The sequence below is a fragment of the Temnothorax americanus genome, unplaced genomic scaffold (genome assembly GCF_048541705.1).
Source record: "Temnothorax americanus isolate GAGA-0224 unplaced genomic scaffold, ASM4854170v1 Scaffold16, whole genome shotgun sequence".
In the NCBI taxonomy this organism is placed as follows: Eukaryota; Metazoa; Arthropoda; class Insecta; order Hymenoptera; family Formicidae; genus Temnothorax; species Temnothorax americanus.
The window spans coordinates 4,241,206-4,263,068 of record NW_027509297.1 but is presented as its reverse complement, the minus strand read 5'-3'; the positions used below and the strand labels follow the sequence as shown (position 1 = coordinate 4,263,068).

The 21,863-nt window shown below is 33.5% G+C and overlaps 1 protein-coding gene and 1 long non-coding RNA gene across 3 annotated transcripts; one reads left to right on the top strand and one right to left on the bottom strand.

Moving 5' to 3' along the window:
• Positions 1-2,998: 2,998 nt before the first annotated feature.
• Positions 2,999-20,499, top strand: Pvr (PDGF- and VEGF-receptor related). Of its 2 annotated transcripts, none has more exons than XM_077402929.1 (22): positions 2,999-3,324; positions 8,675-8,808; positions 9,309-9,492; positions 9,611-9,735; positions 10,244-10,388; positions 10,565-10,704; positions 11,323-11,497; positions 11,743-11,866; positions 12,074-12,246; positions 12,369-12,538; positions 12,627-12,783; positions 13,186-13,341; positions 13,753-13,923; positions 14,225-14,367; positions 14,469-14,649; positions 14,722-14,822; positions 14,955-15,105; positions 15,206-15,430; positions 15,603-15,771; positions 16,756-17,008; positions 17,325-17,762; positions 18,585-20,499. In XM_077402929.1, exons 1-22 carry the CDS (start codon positions 3,261-3,263, stop codon positions 19,257-19,259), a joined length of 4,254 nt encoding a protein of 1,417 aa, XP_077259055.1. In that variant the 5' UTR covers positions 2,999-3,260; the 3' UTR covers positions 19,260-20,499. The 2 variants fall into 2 exon arrangements, with proteins under 2 accessions (XP_077259055.1, XP_077259054.1); XM_077402928.1 differs by having other exon boundaries at positions 16,723-17,008.
• LOC143895634 (uncharacterized) lies at positions 12,579-13,778 on the bottom strand. Its single transcript, XR_013256384.1, has 2 exons — positions 13,537-13,778; positions 12,579-13,440 (listed from the first exon to the last, which is right to left on the bottom strand). It is a non-coding gene; the product is annotated as an uncharacterized LOC143895634 (long non-coding RNA).
• Positions 20,500-21,863: the final 1,364 nt, after the last annotated feature.

Sequence of the window (21,863 nt, the reverse complement as noted above, 5' to 3'; positions counted from 1 at the left end):
TATATGTCGAAATAGTACATGCATGAACAAAGAAAAGTTATTTAAAGTAAATCGTTATTTTCAGCTCCACCATCCACGACGCCACGCGTTTTCTGTGAACGTATTATACAATGTTCATAGAACAACACGTGTAGACCTCGTTTCTATCGTGTCTACACGTAATCTTAAAAGAATCTATAATTCACAAAGGAAGCAGCGTAATTAACGAGCAAATCGACTATACACAAAAAAAAACATCTTTTAAACGAGAAAACAGACTTTTAAAGATAACGATAACGATAACGTGTCATTGACTGCTTATCCTATGCGATAAGTGTAGACGCTAATGATCGGAAACCTGTTGCTGTGCTGTGATAGCAAGCAAGGATCCACAGCACCCTAGCTTAAACTTTTTAGAGTCTCGTTGCTAAGACAGATAATTGTTTAGTCTTATTGTCCGCGACTAGAATCGCTGCAAGCTCGTGTGTAACGTGTGTATCGTTTACAAAGAAAATATTAATTGCAAATTTTCAATAAATTAAAAACATAAAATATAATATACACCTTATAAAAACAATATTTTATATTTCAAGTTGGATTTTTAAATTAACGTTATTAAAAATTAAGAATTTATTTTGTATACCCAAAATTTTAAATAATTAAAGGTAATAATCAACGTTATTCCACAGAACATTAGTTTCATTTTCTCGCGTTTCTAATTCTGAGATGACTACGTTGAAAAGATTGACCTCTCGGAATCAAGAAACACGTCAATCTTTTTCATCTTTCAACACACAAAATTTTCGCACAAAAAGGCCTTATACGTATACGAACGCAACAATCCTATCTGCGACAACATTAACGTGCACAAGGAAATGTATAAAAAAAGCTACAAATCAACTATATTTAAATACATTAACGGAAACTATGATTTAAATATAACTCGCGCTTTTATTATATCATGTCCAAAGAAATTATTATAAATTCTGACAAGATGTGAAAAATAGAAATATTTAAAATAAGGGACGTATCATATATAAATACTGCCACGTCAAACATAAACATTATTATGTTTATTTAATTTATGCTTTAAAAAACTACTTTTATTTATTTATTAGTTTTATTATTATTCTATTATTCTTTATACGAGCTCATTTATTTTTTATTATTTATAAATTATAACATGCTCATCTTATCCACTTTATGATTAGGTATATATAATCACTTTTTGCATTAAAAAAAAATTGTAAAATCAAGTTAAATATATAGAATAAAAAATTTAATTTAATTATTAAATGCACAAACTTGGTTTAATAAATTAATCATGTTGTGTTGTAATATCATTTAATACTACAACGCCATCACTATATAAATTTCCTGAGCTTCAACTACCACGTACCTACAACAAATTTTTGATAACGATTTTTGATAATGCAATGTTTACGTACATTTTCAATCTTATTTTAATTTTTAATAGCTTGGCAAGTACGGTAAACATATATTGACAATTTTTTTTTACTATTCCTTAAGGGGATCCTAAAGCCGTCTGTAATACCGGCTTTTTTTCTTAGCACTAATCTTTTAATTGGCTTTATAGAAATGCAAAATTCTTGTCTAGAATTAAAGTTGAATAAAAATAAACTGTATATAAAAGTACATGAACGTCGTGCTTCTTATATATTTTCATATTTAAAAGAAAAAGAACGTACTCTGAAGAAACAAAGGCGCCACGTAACTATGCCACGTCTTCCTGCTAACCATGTTTAATAACCATCAGTTTTTTGCACGTAGCTCATGCTACGTTAAAGATCCCGATAACATGTCGTGAATAATAAAAAAAATATAAGAAAGCACGGTTACTTGTAAACTACGTAAAAATTGCCGTTTAGCAGCAAATATCTCAGGCCCAAAATACGTAACCATAACTATATGGAGAGTAGGATTGTATATGAACATCTACATCTCTATTTATAGCAGCGTATATGATCTTCTCAAAAAAAAATCTTTGATAACGTACACCAACGCCCGCGTATATGTGAATAACGATCAACACGTATTATTATCTATGTATATCAAACATTTTTATTACATAAAACCTTTTTTTAATTTTAAACTGTTCAAACTATTTGTTTTAATGTTCAGAATTTTAGAATTTAAAAACTCCACAAATCGCGTTTAAAGCTTCTGTTTGGTCACTGCAGCCATCTTGGATTGGTGATGTCAAAAACGAAAAAATATATCGTGAAAATTCTTAAAAAGTACAAAAAATAGCGTTTGTAGTCGATAGACTTGTAAGATATACCGAAAAACTCTTCTTTTGCTTGGATAATCAATAAATAACCCATCTATGTCGACGTGACGTGGGCCTACGTCGTATATGGATGAAAACAAGCCGTTTGACAGCTGCCAACGTGAAATAAATATTAAAACACTACGGCACGTATTTTAAATATAGGAACATCAACGCTACACGTGTAAAACGAAAGATGACGCTGTACATTGCAAGAATAATTTACTTGTATATTTATTTCGATATTTCAAAGTAAATGCAATTTTCAATAATAAATATAAGATATTAATTTAAAACTAACATCTAATTATATATTTATTATATATTACGTACATGTTTTTCGTGATCTTTTCGTTACTTCGTTTACTTGGGTAAATGTAACATATATAAATAATATCTATATGTATTATATTAATCGTTGTGAGACATTATAGAACGGACGTTTATTTCTGACTTTATTCGAACATGACAGTTTGCTCTCAACAGAGTTTCGAAAACACGTCATATTATCAATCTACAAGTTTCCCCACAGTATACGATACGTGTGAGTTCTTTTCAAAATCGTAGCACGATCTGCAGTGTAGTTTATGATAAAGACGAAACGCGTGCCGGCCGGTGCGCGTAGGAATCATCAGAGTTCGAGGTGCCTCTGCGATTGCGAGCAGCAAAAGTCGAATGATGTCGAGAGATGACGTCGTCGTCTCCGTCCCCCGATCTCCGATAAACTCAAACGGGAACTTGGCCGGGTGGGGCCTATTCGTTGAGTGTGCAGTCGAGTGTTGAGTCGCGCCTCGCGCCTGCCGCGAGCCGTAGTATGAAAGTCTCCAAAGTAGGGAGTAACAAGGGCCCGGCGCGCGAAGAGAGACTCCGGAACCTGTTCTTCGGGACGCATACGTGTCCACGCTGTTCGTGTTGCATCAGTGTACAAAATTCACGTGCTGCATCAATGTGCAAAAATGTGACAAGCCGGTAACGTAAGGTGTGCGAGAAAATGAAAATGTTGCCGTGCCGCGCACGACTTTGCATACCGCTGCTCATCTTTGCGTTCTGTCAAGGTACGTACGGCGACACACACCTGACCTAACGCTCATGACCCGTGTGCAAGGAGATCCTTCACTGAAGCGTAACGTATAGTCACGTGCGTGGCCGCCATTGAGTCACATTTATCGGTGTCGCGGTCGGATTTTACTCGACGTGTACGACGTAGAAGCATATTCAGCGAATACCGATCGGTTGATTAAAACAGCGTCCCAGTAACGTCATTTCTTAAATTGTCCAAAGAATGTCGAACCTCGATTAACGCATGCTCGGTACAGCTCGATACACGTCATACTGCCCGTGATTGGAAAATATATTGAATGAATCAAGTTGTATATTTTCTTTATTCTGAGAAATAATAACTTCCGCAAAGGTACCAAATGTAAAATTCTACCAATTATTTTGTCTTTCTTTTACGTATGATTTGAGATAAGGAAAAAAATTTAATATGCAAGTAGAAGGCACTTGATCACAAAATTCCATAGTTACCATCTTGTAACTAAACTTGTAGCCTTACAGCAAGGACATCAAACGTGTCAAAATCGACGTTGCTCGAACGTCACTTTGTCAGTTTTCATTTAGCTTCCTCTCTCTCTCTCTCTCTCCCTCTCTCTCTCTTTCTCTCTCTCTCTATATATATATATATATATATATATATATTTTTTTTTATATAATAATCAAGATATATATTTCGCAACTTGATGAAAATATTTTGCACTACTAACTAATAACTGCTCGATTACCGGCCTTTTTTCCTTTATTTTTATATTTTGCACTACTTTCTCAGCGCTTGTTGCTATACGCTTGAACATGATTAAAACATTTCATGGAACCGCTTTTATAGATAATCGTGTGAGCCGATCGAATCAATAGAGGGATCGATAGAGTAGGTACAATCTCGAGAGGCATACGTAGAATGAATGCCACATGACTCATGTTTTGACTCGAAGAGAGAGAGAGGAAAAAAACAGTGAATCTCTCTCACCTATATTATACTGATAAAACACTTGTCAGAGAAAGGAGACAAGGTATTGTGGTACACATGTTCGTAGAAAAATGATAAGCTTTCAACAAGATCAGGGCTTGTAATATAGAAACGTGTCAATGAATATCATAAACCGTGTAACAATGGTTCCTTATTAGCTTAATTATCTAGAAATTTTTAAGGATATTAGGCAGTGCACTTTGCACGTTTATTATAGTTGTCCAATATACTTGATTACATTATCGTGCCATAAAGTCAGTACCGTAAGAAAAATGAATTTATTCTATAACTGAAGGCAACAAGTGAATATTTTTTATGATAATAATTATTTTTATTTTGTTATTGGTCACGTCAATAAAACGAATATACATGCTGCCTTCTATTTTAATTATGAAATAACGTCGTTAGTCTCAAGGACAGAGAATTTATGGCATACGTGTTAATTAATTAAACATGTATATTAAACAAGTCATGTGTGTGTGCAAGGCATATTCGATAAATAAATTAATAAAAAGGTTTATATGTAATAATATTTAATGTTATAAATCATATTAGTATATTGAGTACAGGTTTTTTCTTTGTAATTTTTTAACTTGATCTTTAATATCCAACTTCTTCTCAACACACATAAAACGCCAAATGATCATGGTTTTTCTGACCTGTCATCACGGACACAAAGTAGAGTTCCTATAATAAGAGTTAGAATGACATATACCGTTATAGCTTTGTCTCACTCCCACTTAACACAAAGTATCCATCTGTAGATATTTTCCGTGCTTTTGGATAGCTTCAGCACGCGCGTGCGTTGTACTTCGTTTACTTACCATTCATTCAGTTGGTCCAATAAACATATAATATTAGTATTAGTTATTAGCGCGGTTGCATTAACGTTTGTATTGTTTTTGAAAAACAAGAGAAAGACAGCGTGAGATATTGTACTTTTCACACATTATGTTCATTTTTTAACATTTTGTCTGACATAACCATGCTAACCATATTATATTATATTTTTTTAACAAATATCACATCTTTTTCTAGTTAAAGTATTCCTTTCATTACACCAAAGTCTTAAGAATTAACTGATTTTTTGGTACGAGAAAGTTAAAATGCATATCTTTACGCCAGAAAAAATTAAACCACCGTACCGAACATATAAAGAAGACGTATGACTTTGAAAATTCGATATTTTATATGTGACGTTATCGAAAAAGTCTATTTTCTACATTTCAATGTAATAATTTGTTTATCAAATATCTTAAGATATTAAACTGCGCTACATATTTGCTGAACTCTATACTTTCGATAGTGCCGATAAAAATACAGTCACCGACGATTTAAACAAAATATTTATGTTAAAAGTTGACTTGAACGGTGGTTTATAGATGAATATTTTTAATGGCGACTTTCAAGGACGTCGTTGGCAACGCTGCAAGCTGTGCGCTCATGTCACACTTCAGTTCATCACGTACGGTTTATTATCAACTTTTATTTTCACAACGTGTCCCTTATTTTTGCCCATATTACTCCTCACTTTATGTTTCTTATCACTCATTATTATTATAAAATCTCTTTGATAAAAAGAAAATGTCACAATATTCTTTGATTAATGAACGTGACACTTACATTGACACTTTTGTCATCAACTTCACATTTTACACGCGGCGCCCTGAAAAGCGCAGCGTTGCCATATTGTTCTGACAGTAAAATTTACCAAAAAATGAAAACGTTTAAATACACATAATATTTTCACTTTTTTCTTATACGTAAACATAATAATCACGTATAACTTGATTTTATATAAGTTTAATGCAATATACAAGAGTTTGCTGAGGCCCTGCTTAAGCGCCTACAAAATACGCTTCTCCGTGAAAGGAATACCTTAAGTTAGAAGTTTTCTTCCGCTTTTCGACTTCTTTCAGTAAACGACGACGTTACTTCGATATAGAGTCTGTCTTTGTTCTCTTCTACAGACAAATTTCTTTATATGAGACTTGATACCCATCGGTGATCATTTCCAGAAATATATATATCTATATATATATATATATATATATATATATTTATATTTTTCCAGATAAAAATAATTCAGGTAAAAACAGATAAAACACAACAAAATAACGAGAACAAATATTAGTCACAGTGAAAATTAAAAAAAATCCTATTTATTTGTTTTATTGTGTTGTATGCTCAATGAATTAAAAAAAGAGCTGAATTTTTTGGCTAAAACCAAAGTATTAAATCTGTATTAAAATTTTTATTGAAATGAGCACACGGCTTTCTCCGCGGACGGTACGTTTCATTTTGAATCTTTCAAAGTATCGTATATTCTATAAGAGATAGAAAAAGGCATAAAATAAATATATACGTCGATTAGTAAAATTATATTTTCAATCAACCTCTTTTGCGTCGATTATCGCAATACGTAATCGTTGCCGACGTATATCAGCAACGTGAGATAACGCAACTGATATTTTTGATCAAATAAAGATATTTCATATGATATTTCATAATGTATTTACTTTCACATATTTCTCACAGTCGATTATTTCTCAGCGGTATATCATTGATGAAATTCTATTGAACTTGGTTAGGTAACTTGGTTCATGCGGCGTTCTAATAAATGACAATAATTTTTATTAGGTCTGGTAATATGATCAATTAATGCAACCGCAAGATCTACTCGTAATGCGAGCACCTAAAATGCTCCGTAAAGATCACAAGAAATGCGTGCGAGAGTATAGAGTCATCCCTGAGATACGTACAACATATACAAAAGAAACATTTATGATATTAACTACATTTGAAACGATCAACACTTGGTCGCCGTAGCCCGTTCACTTGTGCGATACATGTTCTGTTCGATGACAACATATAGAGAGAACCTTTTACGCATTATTGAAAATAACATCATGTCGCGATCGCTTTTTATTTCGTTCTCTTGTTAATAAAAGTTGACATCTTCTTGAATTATTTTTGGTAGCATTTTTAACTACCTACTTTTAAAAGAGTCATATTTTAAATAATAACGTTAATATAATATTTTAATATTTTTATTATTTACGTTCAGATTTTTATAAAATACCACACACACCGTGCAAAAGTTTTACAGAACGTATTATTACTATATTTGTCTATATAACACCGTACACAAAGATATAAAAAAATCACAGTTTCGCTGTAGTTTACTAGTTGAAAGATACACTAAATATACAAATAACTAACTGACAATAAGAATATTTTTCTCAGTCTCTTGCTTAATGAATGACCACTTCATTTTACATTACTTCTTAAAATACATTCATAACGAAGTAAGATTCATCTAATCTAGACAATACTATAAACATTTATAATTCTTTAATTATAAAAAAAACTAATTTTGATGATGTTCACCTTCAAGTGATTATTTTTAATTAATGAAATGTAATATACATATCTAGATATAAATGAAATATATTGTCAAGATAATCAAAGTAACGTGGAAAAAATATCTGTGCATTTTTTCTGAAAATATTACATCTTAAGGTTACGTTCAATGTAAAAAAAATTTTATAATTTACGTAGGAAATATTTTTAATTTTTGGTTAAAAAATTAACGTCAAAGATCAACGTCTTTCAAACGTGATTAATAATTCTTTTTGTCACAACACGTTTTATTTTGTTTCGTTATGTTTCGCAACATAACATCATCTTTAAATACGATTTTGTGTTGTGATAATACGAAAATATTTTCAGTGATGTGGTAGTCTTTTTTATGCTATTTACAAGATTCGTATCATATTTACGTACATGACTGTGCAAAGCGTAGCATAAACTCCTATGCTCACGTCATATGCAACTCGATCTCTTTGCTATATGCGACGTAGTTGAAAACTATATGTATTTGCCTCCGTGTATTCGCTCGCTGTAACATGTTTCTTATGGCTTCTACAACAAACGCACTGGCTGATAATACGGGCACATTATCGAAAGAGGAAAAAAGGACTTCCTTCCTATAGAGCCACGGTCGCCGTTGCGCAGAAACAGACTGACGGCACGTGCGTCCTTTCATACAGAAGAGAGTAACGAGGAGAGCCAGATAAAGCCAATCATCCGCAGGACATTGCGGCTAACGTGATGACGTTTCTTTCGAAACTGTTGTTCATCGTCCCGTCTTTTGCGTGGCAATACGTTCCATCATATTTTGATAGAACGGCGTTTCGCATTATTATATAAATGTAAAAATATAACTTTTATTAATGGGCGATAGCACAAACGTCGGCAATAAAATTTTGGAATAAAGAATATTTCTCTATTAGGATTGTAAGAAAACGTACTACGTGCTTCAAACATGCACGATTTAATTGATAACGTCGTTTTTTTTTTGTTTTTTTTTGTTTTTTTAGTATCAGCAAGTCACAGACCAAGCATCTACCCGAACGAAGAGGAAATTGTAATAAACGAAGGAGAACCTTTAGAGATTAAGTGCATTAGCTTCGCACCAATTAAAATTGTTTATCCCGACGCTTTTGGAGACGCGGTATGCACTATACATTTTATTATAGGCCAAGTTTTGACATTGTTTATTTATTGCTTGATTAGAGTGTGGATATATTTTACGTTATACATTTCAGATATTCGATCGTCTTTTATTCTCACATAAAAATTGTACAAGTTGATCCTAGCAAAATTAAATAATTTTAATTCTGGTAATTGTAAATTGTTTAGACATATTTTGCTTCTGTAGCTATATATACATAATATACATACATACATATATACATATATATATATATATATATATATATATACACATCTTTATTGTATAATTATTTTTTAAATAGTTTAGTAAGAAAGATATGGATATTGTGAAATAAATTTTTTGAAAAAAAAAATATTAGACGTGTTAAATAAGCACTTGATTATCTATAAGAATATTAAGGTGTATTAGAAAGTGTACGATTCCTATTTTAACGTCCTATGTAAAAATTTAAGGTTTGGCATGTATATATATCAAACTTCCTTCGTATATTCCAACAGGTTAATACTTCAATCCCAAAAACAAGCGAGACTGAAGATAATGGCCTTTACCATTATGTTTTCCAAAGGCCAAACACCGTTTTCGGTGATACAGGCTGGTACGGTTGCGCCGATCACACGGTTGAAATCATTACAACGTCCTACGACGATCCCGAGATAAGCTGGTTGTACGTTTATGTGAAATGTAAGATCAACGCGCGCATTTCTCATTAATATGTAACGCAATAAGGAAAAACATTTGTATCTGCAGTTTTCTGCAGAATGTCGTATTTGCATTTTCGCAATGCCGTCATTTGTTACAGCCAATACGACGTTATTCGTCGAAGCGGATACTTACGCCCATCTGAGTGCAGTTGCTGGCGGCAGCATTGTAATACCATGCAGACCTACCGCGCCAGATCTAGTACCCATCTTGTCTGACAATAACGTGAGTATTGACGACAAACTTAGTAGCAGATACCGTGCACGTTAAAAGTAAAACTAAATGAACGTATATTCAACTTTAAATGACTCACGTTCAGTTTCCATTTCAAGAGCTTGAAAACGTTTGACGTTAAGGAATAAATATGCGCTCTATATATGCTTAGATTTATAGAACATGCGGTTACGACATACCACTACGTGTAAGCGACATACTGAACTTGTTTATTTAAACATTTCATTAGCTTTCGGGAACAAGAGTTTTAATCCTTTATAATATTATATATGTTTAAAAATAAGTTTAAGACGTGTAACGTAGCAACGTAAAAAGGCTGTTAAAAAGCATATTGTTGCTATTCAAGTTTTTTATTTCTAATATTATAAACGAGATTATATAAACTAATGTTAAATATAATCATAAATATACGTAGAAGTAGCTGTTGATTTTATCAACTTGTTATTCATTATTATAAAACAACTTTTCTAAAATCTCTCAACGTTTAATGTGCATGCAGGAAGAAGAATTGAAGGAGGCGTCATTTGATCCGAGACGTGGTTTTACGATTAGGAACCTGCTGGTGAAAGATAGCAATTGGTACAAGTGCTCGATAGAGAAGGACGGCGAAGAGCACGCGGTCAATTACGTGTTGTCCGTGCACCGTAAGTGCCGTCTCGCGGGTCGAGATGTTAATTCAGTCTCACATGTACATACATATACAACCTATATGACCGTCGATAGCGCCACATCACAGTCGTGCGCGTTCGACGTTCATGCTAAAACAATATCGAGGCACGGATCATACCATTTAATAAGAATGATTAAATTATTTGCGCAGTAAAACGAACCTTACCCGAACCAAAAATTCAAGACGACAGCCTGCTACACGTTACACGCGGACAAGATCTCTATGTAAATTGTACTGTTGAAGTGGAAATATCCATGAGATACGTATTCAATTGGCACACACCGCAGCAGGTAAATACACTATTTTCTTGTAGTAACGAACACACAGAATTAGAATAAGATTAAACTTTAATTAAGAGCGTGTCTTAATTCTCAATTGGTAAAACATGGATAAAATCGATGCACGTAAGGCTCAGTCACAATGAGAGGGGAATAAGGAATAAGATAAAGGAATTAAGAATAATGCATGTTGCATTTCACTTTAATGTACGTGTACTGAAGTGAGATGCGACACATTCCCTTATTCCTTATATATTCCTTTATCTTCGTCCTTATTTTTGTCCGTGTGTCTGAGCCCTTAATGATGAAAAAGTCTACTTTCCTCAAATCCTGATTTTTTGATTATATCTTTTTTAATCGTTACTGCGCGGGACATATATAATTTTAATTATTTTTATTATATCTCTAAAATATACAAGAAAAAAATTGATGTCTCTAATTATTTATTGTTAGTCTTTCTTCGAGAATTAAAACGCAAAGTTCTACGTCTGAGGATCTAAGATTCCCTGCCTGAGACGTGAACACGCGCACAGCTTAACGCGACATACAACGTTCCTGTATAAATCTTTTCGCGCGCAATATATTTATCGCTCGCATGCACATATACACGTGACCTTGTTTTATTTGTAGAATAGCAGTAGAATAAATACTCAGCAATTCAGAAAACAGCTCAACGGAAATTATGTCTTAGTTACGTGTCAGTTGACGATACTTAATGTAACAGACGAAGACGCGGGGGAATATGAGTGCGTCATTAGGTCGATTCATGACACCAAGAAGATAACAAAAAACATCACGATACACGGTTAGTTTATCATTAACTTGGATACATACAATCAAAGAACGTGTATATTTATGGCGAAACCATACATGTCTCTCAATTAAATATGTAATAACGTTTAATCGACTGCGTACGGTATACGAGTATATTGTAAAATCCAAGTATACATAATATATTAAAAGAAAATCATATAATGCGCAATGTAATATCAGTACAACGTGTGTGTAGGTATAATATTTTATACGCAAAACGACGCGATATATTTTCAGATCCTCAAATGAAATATATTAATCTTACACCTCAAAACACCGATAAATATTATCAAGCGGAAAGCGGTAGCTACGTTCAATGGGTCGTCTATGTCGATGGCTATCCAAAACCCCATTTACAATGGTAAAAGTTTTCAACATTTATTAAAATATTGTTACAAGTCAGAAAGTTATATTAATGTAGTATGTCATTCGCGTGTATATGAATAAAGTAATAAATCACATTTAATCATTTGCAATGTTTTCTTGTATTATCCGTTACTCGTAATAAATGTTAAATGTACATATGTATATTTAATGTTAAATATCTATTTTATTTACTATACTACAGGTTCAAGCCGAATGGCGAAGAAATTATAAAGAGTCCAAAGTATTTCATGAACACAAGCGCAACAGCTACTTTGAAAATAAACACATTAAGCGTAATGGACTCGGGAACGTACACACTTGAAGCAAAAAATGATTTTATGATCGAAAAATTGAATTTTACATTGGATGTTGAAGGTATCGAGATGATTTTCTAATATTAAATAAAAAAAACTACAATAAATACACTAAAACAATAATAGGGTATACAACTATTTATTTACAACTATTGTCGTATAACATTACTGCGTCGATTTCAGCTAAGCCGGTTGCCTTATTGATCCATATTGACTCTTACTATCCGCTTACTAACGAAAGTACAGAATTTCATTGCCAAGTAATATCTAATCCACCTCCAAATATAACATGGAGTTTTCTGAGGTGTCCTCGTTATCCATCGCTTGAGAATTCAACAACTGTGTATCTGACGGTAAACGCACGTTCATGTCAACTTGTTTCCATTAGATAAGTCTCTACTTATACTCGTACTTGTTATAACGAGAAAATGAATTTTATAGGACGTGACGCAATCCGCAGCTTACAGCTCTAGTTACAGATTCGAATCAACGGTAAAAATGCCTATCGACGTATCGGGGAAAATAACGTGTACGGCCTGTAATGTCGTTGATTCTGTAATCTCCTGTGATTCTGTGACCGAGAACATTCTTGTTTCCGGTAAGAATACTCTCTTTTGCGTGTCTCGTTATTATAAACTTGTATACGTACATGCAGTCATCTTGCATATCTTTTGATATATTCCGATCAAGTATCAATTAAAAAATTAAATTAAATCTTGAAAATAAAAACATCTGCTCATTCTACGTACAGAATTGATTCTGCAATTTTATACATTTATTTCTCATATGCCATTGCGAAGTGTTAATTTATTTGTATTTATCATTTCTATTTTTGTCACAAAATCTGCATCATATATAGTGCAACTATTATCTTATTAAACGCAAAATAGATTAAAATTCAGGTTATATATTTTTTTTAATTTTTAATTATTTAAACAAACATGCTTTTTTATATCAATATGTCAAAAATCGATAATAATTCTTCTTATCTTAAATTCAGATGGAGTAGGCGCTTTTGGCATTATTAGGCCAAACGAGTCTGTGACGATAGGTGATGATGTAGAATTGACATGTGCCGCTTCCATTTATAATTATACAAACGAATTTACATGGACCACACTGGTAAACCAAACTGAAAGGCCACTTGCAGAATCAGGTAAGTATTTTAAACAGAGACGTGAAGTACATTAAAAAGAAAGAATTATATATTTTACAATATTGGAGATAATTCGAATTTTTTGGTGGGGGCAAACGTCTGAAAAAAATTACGTTTAAAAAAATACAAAATACAAAATAAAAATACATTATTATATGCATAATATAATATTAATAATCTGCTATTTATTGTTACCTAATACACGTGTTCTACGTATATTTCATTTTCCTTATTAAATCGTATCATTTTATTTTAGTTTTAACGTCGTGCACTCTTAAACATTTTGATGAAAAATTTTCTTCTTTATTATCATCATTTCTACTGCGACACAGTATAGTGGATGAAATACTAGAAATATTAATGAACAGATGCGTTAATGTAAATATTTATTCTACGTTTTGTTATTTTCAGAAAGATTACAGATTACGCAGCATAAAACCCCATTTACCTATCGATCAACGTTGAAGCTTAATAATGTCCAAGAGTCGGATGCCCAAGATTATTTCTGTACCGGAAAAATCATGACGCGTGAGGCCTTGGAGCCTCTTTCTGACTACGCAACGTACAAATTAGTTGTTCACGGTATAATCAATTTATTTAAATAATTTAACAGTATATATTTAACGTCATAAGTAATTTTTTGGGGGAAAACGCGTATTACGAAAAAGTTCCATCTAACGTTAATAAATTTTGAATGTTTTAACGTTATATTATACATATATATATATAAATATATATGTATGTATACCTTTCGTGCGCACAAAAAGTTTATTTATTATAAAAATGTATCTATACTATTCTTAATGAAAAAATTAGTTCTTACGCAAGTTTATATTGTGTGATAAAATACCCAAACTTTAATCTTTTCGTCAATATTATATAGATCCGGTGCTACCGTTTTTTGTCAAAACTAATATGAATGAAACTAAAATAAGAACTATCGATGTGATTGCCGAAGGTCACAAAACGGTGATATTGCAATGTTTTGCAGAAGGAATGCCGAAACCACGAGTTACCTGGTACAAGGTGACATGTGCCGTTATAATTATTTTTGTGTTTAATAAAATTGAAAGCGATGCATATATATATATATATATATATATATATTTTTTTTTAACATCTTTTAGGACAATGTGTTGCTGAAGGAAAATGATCAGTATTCTTTTAAATATTATAAATATGATAATTATAAAGAACTTAATATAAACTATTTGAAGCAACATGATAGCGGAAAATATTCGTGCCGGGCTATTAATCGCGTGGGCACAAACGAGACTTACCAGCAGATAACGGTGAAAAATGCAAAATGTAAGTTTTATAAGCAAATATTATATTTATAAAATAATATTAAGCAGATTAAAAACTAAAAAGTTTTTGCAGGGCACAAACTTGACATAATATTAGCTACTTCAATAGCTATTATGGGTCTCATCCTAGTGATTTTAGCGATCTTTTTCACGATTAAGGTTCGTCGTGAAAAGGTAAATCATATATATTCCATACGTCGTATATGTTGTATTACGTATATAAAATACACGTCAGTCGTACGTTGTAAGAAAATATTTTATGAAGAATGTACGTTAATTAAATTAAAATTGTGAATCGTCATACAGAAAATGAGAAAAGAATTAATGGAAGCGGGTCTTATGCACTTTGAAGAAGGTGCTTTAGAATGTTTAAATCCAGATTTGACGATTGACGATCAAGCGGAACTACTCCCTTACGATAAGAAGTGGGAATTTCCAAGGGAACGATTGAAACTCGGTAAGCGCGCGTATGCTTTATATAACATAAAAACGTATCAAGCACGTTGGCATCCGTGATTTAATATACGGTAGTCTCCGTTCGACTACGTATTTTTTAGGAAAGCAATTGGGCAGTGGTGAGTTTGGAGTGGTAATGAAAGCGGAAGCGCAAGAGATATGCGAAAACGAAACTGTCACTACCGTTGCCGTGAAGATGGTTCGTCGAACCACTAATCCAACTTACGTACGTGCACTTGCGAGTGAATTGAAAATTATGGTGCACCTTGGCAAGCATCTAAACGTCGTCAATCTTCTTGGCGCTTGCACTAAAAATATTTCCAAACGTATGTATTGCTGAAAAACGAAAGACTATTCGAACACGCATAGGCGCGTAAATGCAACTCGTACATGTCTCACTTTAAAGAAAACTACATGTGTCGTGACGTTTGAACAAAAATGGAACGGTTAAAGTTAAGTACGTATATTAAGCGTTATTAATTAAACGTATTACATCAGGCGAACTGCTGGTGATTGTCGAATATTGCCGCTTTGGAAATTTGCATAATTATCTTTTACGGCATAGAAACGATTTTATCAATCAAATCGATCCCAAGACTGGAAAACTTGATCTTACTATCGGTATGGATATACTGCGGAGAACTGTTAGCGTCAGTAGTAATAACAGGTTTGTCTACCAGTCATATTCTAACAGTACATTATCGCTAACTGTCACACTTGTTCTATTTTATTATCAAGTACTGTACTATAATATTTGGAAAATATTTCCGAATGCATTTTCTAAACTGGCTGCATCTTAAATTTTACGCTTTTATAAAATGCACGGCATATATATAGGGGGAAATGGTGTACGTGCGAATACCTGAGGAAAAGTAAAAATAAAACATGAAAAAATTTTTATTTAATGCCCCCAAACGGGCATTTTTAATAAAACTAGAAAAAATTTTTTAACTATTGAACAGTCACATTTGAAAATTATTTATAAATGCATTCTTTAGTAGATCTTCTATTCTAACTAAATAATTCATTATAGAGATAATTCAAAAGCCTAAAAGAGATTAACATGATTTATGTAAACAGACAAAAATTACATCAACGTGATCGAAATAATAATTTAATTTATACCTTGAATAACGTACGCGTTCTCTCGCTTTGAACTTTGAGGCACGCGTAAACATTATAGGAAGGCTACGTAGAGAACGCGGGGAATGTGCAGGGCTGAGAGAGACGAAACCTACTAAACGTGCGTCGTTCGAGATTACCCCATTCTCCCCTACATAAAGAATTTCTTACAGTCCTTACAGGAAATACTACGCGAACTATAATTCAAGAGTTAATGCTCTTATGTTCTTTACTTTTAGTTCAATGTATTTTTAACAAAATAACGTTCTATACTAACGCGCAAAAAATCCCCCCGTAGTCGGTGAATCTAGAGCAAAAAAAATTTCAGGAACTCTTGCGTACGCACATATGTGTATGTATTTATTTTATAAAGTGTACGCTGCAAAATAAAAATGTACTAACACGAAGTAAAGCATGCACATACGCACAAACTGATACGCATGCAAAGGGTTGCGGTTTAACAAGGTTCTTCTTTTCTCTTCTGCCCATACAACAGGATAAAATATGCGGCATTGTCCTTTTCTCGCAGTCTTAGTGCGACGTCAGATACTGATGATGTAGTGGTGCATTATTGTCCGAGAACGACGTTGGACTCTCCAGAGATTACGTTCTCGCCAGACGGAGGGGGTTGCGTCAGCAGTAGTACGTCATCTCAACCAGGATGGAGATCAAATTACACCGGTGACTATAAAGATCAAAATCTCAAACCAATCTGCACTCAAGATTTATTGTCTTGGGCATTTCAAGTAGCACGTGGAATGGAATATCTGAGTCGACGAAAGGCAAGTCTTACGTAACACAGATAAATGCGAAAAAACGTGCAAAAGAATAAAATATCAAACTTTGATATTTTAATCTCGATATGATTGATGAACAAACGGGAGTATATAAACGGAACAAATTAGACGTGTTTAATATCAAGCAACATAAAAACGTTGATCTTCAAACGTGTGGACCATACGTGCAAAATATTATAAACGTTACCTGCTTAAACTACAGGGTTCAAATATTCGTATTTTTAATGATATCTCACGATATTTTGCGCGCATCAGATGTATCTTTCATGATAATATGTATATGTACATATTTCTATAACAGGTATTGCATGGTGATCTGGCAGCAAGAAATATCTTGCTTGCCGAGGACAACATAGTGAAAATTTGCGATTTCGGCTTAGCAAAGACTATGTATAAAGATGGCAATTACAAGAAAAAAGGTGATGGTCCGGTGCCCATAAAATGGATGGCCATCGAATCGATCAGAGATCGAGTTTTCTCGACGCAATCCGACATATGGAGTTTTGGCATAGTGCTTTGGGAATTTTTCACGCTGGCTGAGACGCCGTATCCCGGCATGGAGGCAGAGAAACAGTATCAAAAATTGATCGAGGGCTACAGAATGGAACAGCCGGCGTACGCTATTCGCGAAGTATATGACATAATGTTACAGTGCTGGAAAGCCAAACCGACACTACGTCCAAGCTTTACGGATCTTGTGGAGAGCATTGGAAATTTATTGGAAGAAAGTGTGAGATTGGTAAGTTTTTTTTTTTTTCATCTTCGTTTTATAACAATAAGCATCAAGCTGTGACACGAGCGAGAGAATGGAGCACAATATACATATATATATATATATATATATATATATATATATATATATAGATAAATTAGTTTTTCAACAAAAAAGTACAACGAACAGCAAAAGTGATTTTCAACACTAAGAATAAAGTACGCAAATATTTAAATTATAAACGATAAATCAGTGATTTACGTGTCGGGTCCTTGGAAATTTAATTTAACCCTTAACGGCCACACCTCTCAAGACGCTCGAAAATAACATAAAGGGTTTAAAAGACCCCAGCATGAAAACGGTCTCCTTCATCCGTGCGTTTTTGATCTTTAGTTATGACAATTTTTTTCAATGTTGTTCAAGGCTTAAAAAAGAGAATAAAATGCTTATCGTGTTAAACGTTCACGTTCAACATGGTATAAAAACGTAAGTAAACTGAGTACTGCTAAGTGTACAAACGGGTAGGTCACGCACTCAACTATCATCACGGGGAGCCGGAGCTCCATTTTTGGCAAGAACCGTTGAAAATCGATCATTCTAAAGGGTCTGGGGTCCGCTGGACCCCACTGGTCCGTTAAGGGTTAAGAAGAAAATATATACCGTCTGAACGTGTACATGAACGTTTTAAGAATACGATATATCTTATAGTATATTAATATAATTATATATTACTACATATCTCTCGAATATAAATACATATGTATACTTAGATGTATTATATGTATATTAATATATTCGCTTCAAAGAAGACACAGCATATAACAAAAGCATTTTTTATCGCTGTTCTAGCATTACATCAGCCTAAACACACCGTATATGGACATGAACACGATGACGCTGGAGAGCGGAAAAAACGATTATCTGACGATGATGTCCGCGCCGGATCACGCGGTTCTATCATCTCCAACGCACGCGTATGTGAACTCGCCGTTCTCAAAAGGCGCACCGGCGTCGTCATACTTGAGCATGAGCCCCGCCGGCATGAGTCCGACAGACGAGTCCGGGATATTTAGTCCTAGACCGCATCAAGAGCACTCGCACTTTGAGTTTCCATCGCCCGTGTCGGATTCCGAGGACGCGGTCGAGCAGTCTCCAATGCTGAAGCACGAGGAAGATCCCTACCTGAAGCCGATCAATGTCCACGAGCGAAGAGCAGAGTTCGCGCGGCAGAGGCAAGCGATGAAGACGCAAACGGCCGCGAGACCGATGGATCGAGATTCCGGTTATTGCAACGCACCGCGGAATCTTCACCTGATAGATCTAAACGACACCGATGAGAACAACGCGCAAACGGACGCGACGGACTCGAGAAAGAAAGATTACGCACCGTCTATTATTAGCACGCAGGACAATTACGTGAACATGCCCAAACAGAAGACGAATCTAAGAAAGGGTATGCCGGACAGCTTTAGTAATCCCAGTTACGTGATGATCAGTAACCGCGAGATGGACCAGAGAGCTTAGTCCGCTTGAAGATCGCGCACTCCTATGAATACCGACGTATTTTAAGAGTAAAGTTCAATGCAGTTTAGTACGTTAATCGATAACTTACACCGCAGTGATCTGACGACTTTTTACTCTATTATAGTTGTACGTGCATCCACGTCATAATAATATGCGGTAAAATCGCGACGTTAGTATTTCGCAAAATATCTCTCAATCAACATACCATGGTGATTACGAGCGTATCGAGAATGCATCATCAAAAGTAGAAGCAAAGAGAATATTTTTTTATTATATATACATATATCGCAGTGCGAGAGAATGATATAGTATATTCATGCATAATACGCAAATATTTTTATTTTATTTATTCTTCTTGTAACACGTTACCAGCTTTTAGTTTACAAAATTGTTTACATGCTTCCCCGTTTATGGAGATGCGTTTTTTACTAAGAAGTATGAAAAAAATGCCATTTCCTAACTTTAAGAATTAACATTCGGGTATTGTGACGCATTTTATATGGAAAATGCAAGAATTTGAAGCAAGTTTATCAAACTAATAATTCTTTAAGATATTATTTTCAAGTAAATAATTTATATATCGTTGATAAAGTATAAATCTATGCATTATTATTAATCTATTTGCTTATACAGAACATATTGTGCACATTTATTTGTCATCTACGCGTTGCAATCTAGATACTTGTTTATTGTGATATTATAGAGTACCATCTCACCATTTGTACGATTACACGACGGTCTCTCATCACATATACAACGATATGTGCTTCGAGATATATACTTAAACAAAATAGATAGCGTATAGAGATATATAAAATGAGGAAAAAATGCGTTATTGTTTTTTTATTTGATTACTACGCTATGTTTTGTTCTCATCATAACTTACTTAAGGTTTTATACACAGTTCGTACGTTCTTCATTCTTACCTCTTTACATTATCACAAAGACATAGTCATGACACATAATATACTTTTATTACGTTTTTATAAACGTCTTACCTGTGGAACGTTATAAACGTGATATTATACGTAATATCAACGTATATGCTCTTTTTATAAATAAATGTGCGCGCGCGCGCGCCGGTGTGAGTGTGTGTAACAATAAGAGATAGAGTAAAGATCTCGTCACGTTGTACTTAATATTCATAGTATTTGTATCGTTCTTTATCAGAACTGAATCATTTTAAGTTAAAAACACAACGTTTCATACAAGTGAAATACATGGCATATAAAATACATAATATTTTAGTGTTTTATTTTTATAAAAAATAGGATACGACGTACATCTAAAAAACAAAAGTCGTAAAAGTAAGTCTCTAATATATTTATACAAAATGTCCATCGCGTAATGTTCTACCATTTTTAAGACACTTGCGACATCGAAAAAAGTAAATGTAAAAAAAATATTTCTGTTTCATGCTAGCTCGAAACTTGTGGTCTAAACTAAAGGAAACTAAAGAACTTTTTTTTCATAAAAAATTCAAGATTACTTTTAATTTTTTAAATAGCACCACACGATTTTTTTCATACGATTATAGAGGACAGTTGAATCAACTATTTACATATCATAAACAACACTTTTCGTACTTGTGTAACTTTGTGTATGCCGGTTACGTATCTCACGTATTAACAAAGAGAACTGATAAACGTATTTCGCAGGATATTGTTGTTAATCAAAGATTAAGGTTCTTTAAGCTTCTCTGGCATACTAAGATAATAAATCTTGAACATTCCAGCAAAAGTTACACGTTCTATTCTTTTTAAAGAAACAGTTCATCTAATAGACACGTCGTTTTATGACGTGTTATTATTTCATTCCATGGCCATTTTGGCTATTTAATAGACGAGCTCTCACGTCAAGAAAAATATATATAGAAAAGAATATATGCGTAAACATTCCAAGAAACAGACAAAATCAAAGTAATAAAATTTAATGTATGATAAAACACATTTATATATATATATTTATATATATATATATATATATATATATATATATACACATATAAACATTCTTTCCACGTCGTTTGAGATTTGAGATCCACGTGGATCTTGATATACCTAAGACGTATGACTAAAACGTCATGCTATTATTTTTATCTATATTACGTTGTCACGCATTATTCTCGATAGATTGACCCACGCGTTTGTAATAAACTGAAGAATTTTCTACTCTACAACCCTAACTACTTAACGATCACGTAGCTATGGTCAATGTCAATGTTAATAACTGTCCGGTTTTCTTTCAAGTTTTCCCGCGTCACCTGGAACTTTAATGGAAATGGAATAGTATTATAAAATCGTACCCGGATAGCTAAACGCTGTCGAGAACAGCGTTTGAAAGCGTCTGCCAATAAATCTGCTGCCACGCTCTATCGTCATACTGCAAACATTTTTGCTTATTGGGATATATTGTACATATATTATGTATGTATATGCTTTGTTCGCGAAGAATCCTTCGGGCGATCTCACTAAAAGTATTAATCAATTTTTAAATAAGCGCGTACGACCGCGTACAAAAACCTAACGCTTTATTTTTTATATTTTTATATTTTTAACCAAGATTTTCGTACATTATCTCGTCGAATATCTCTAATATATACAT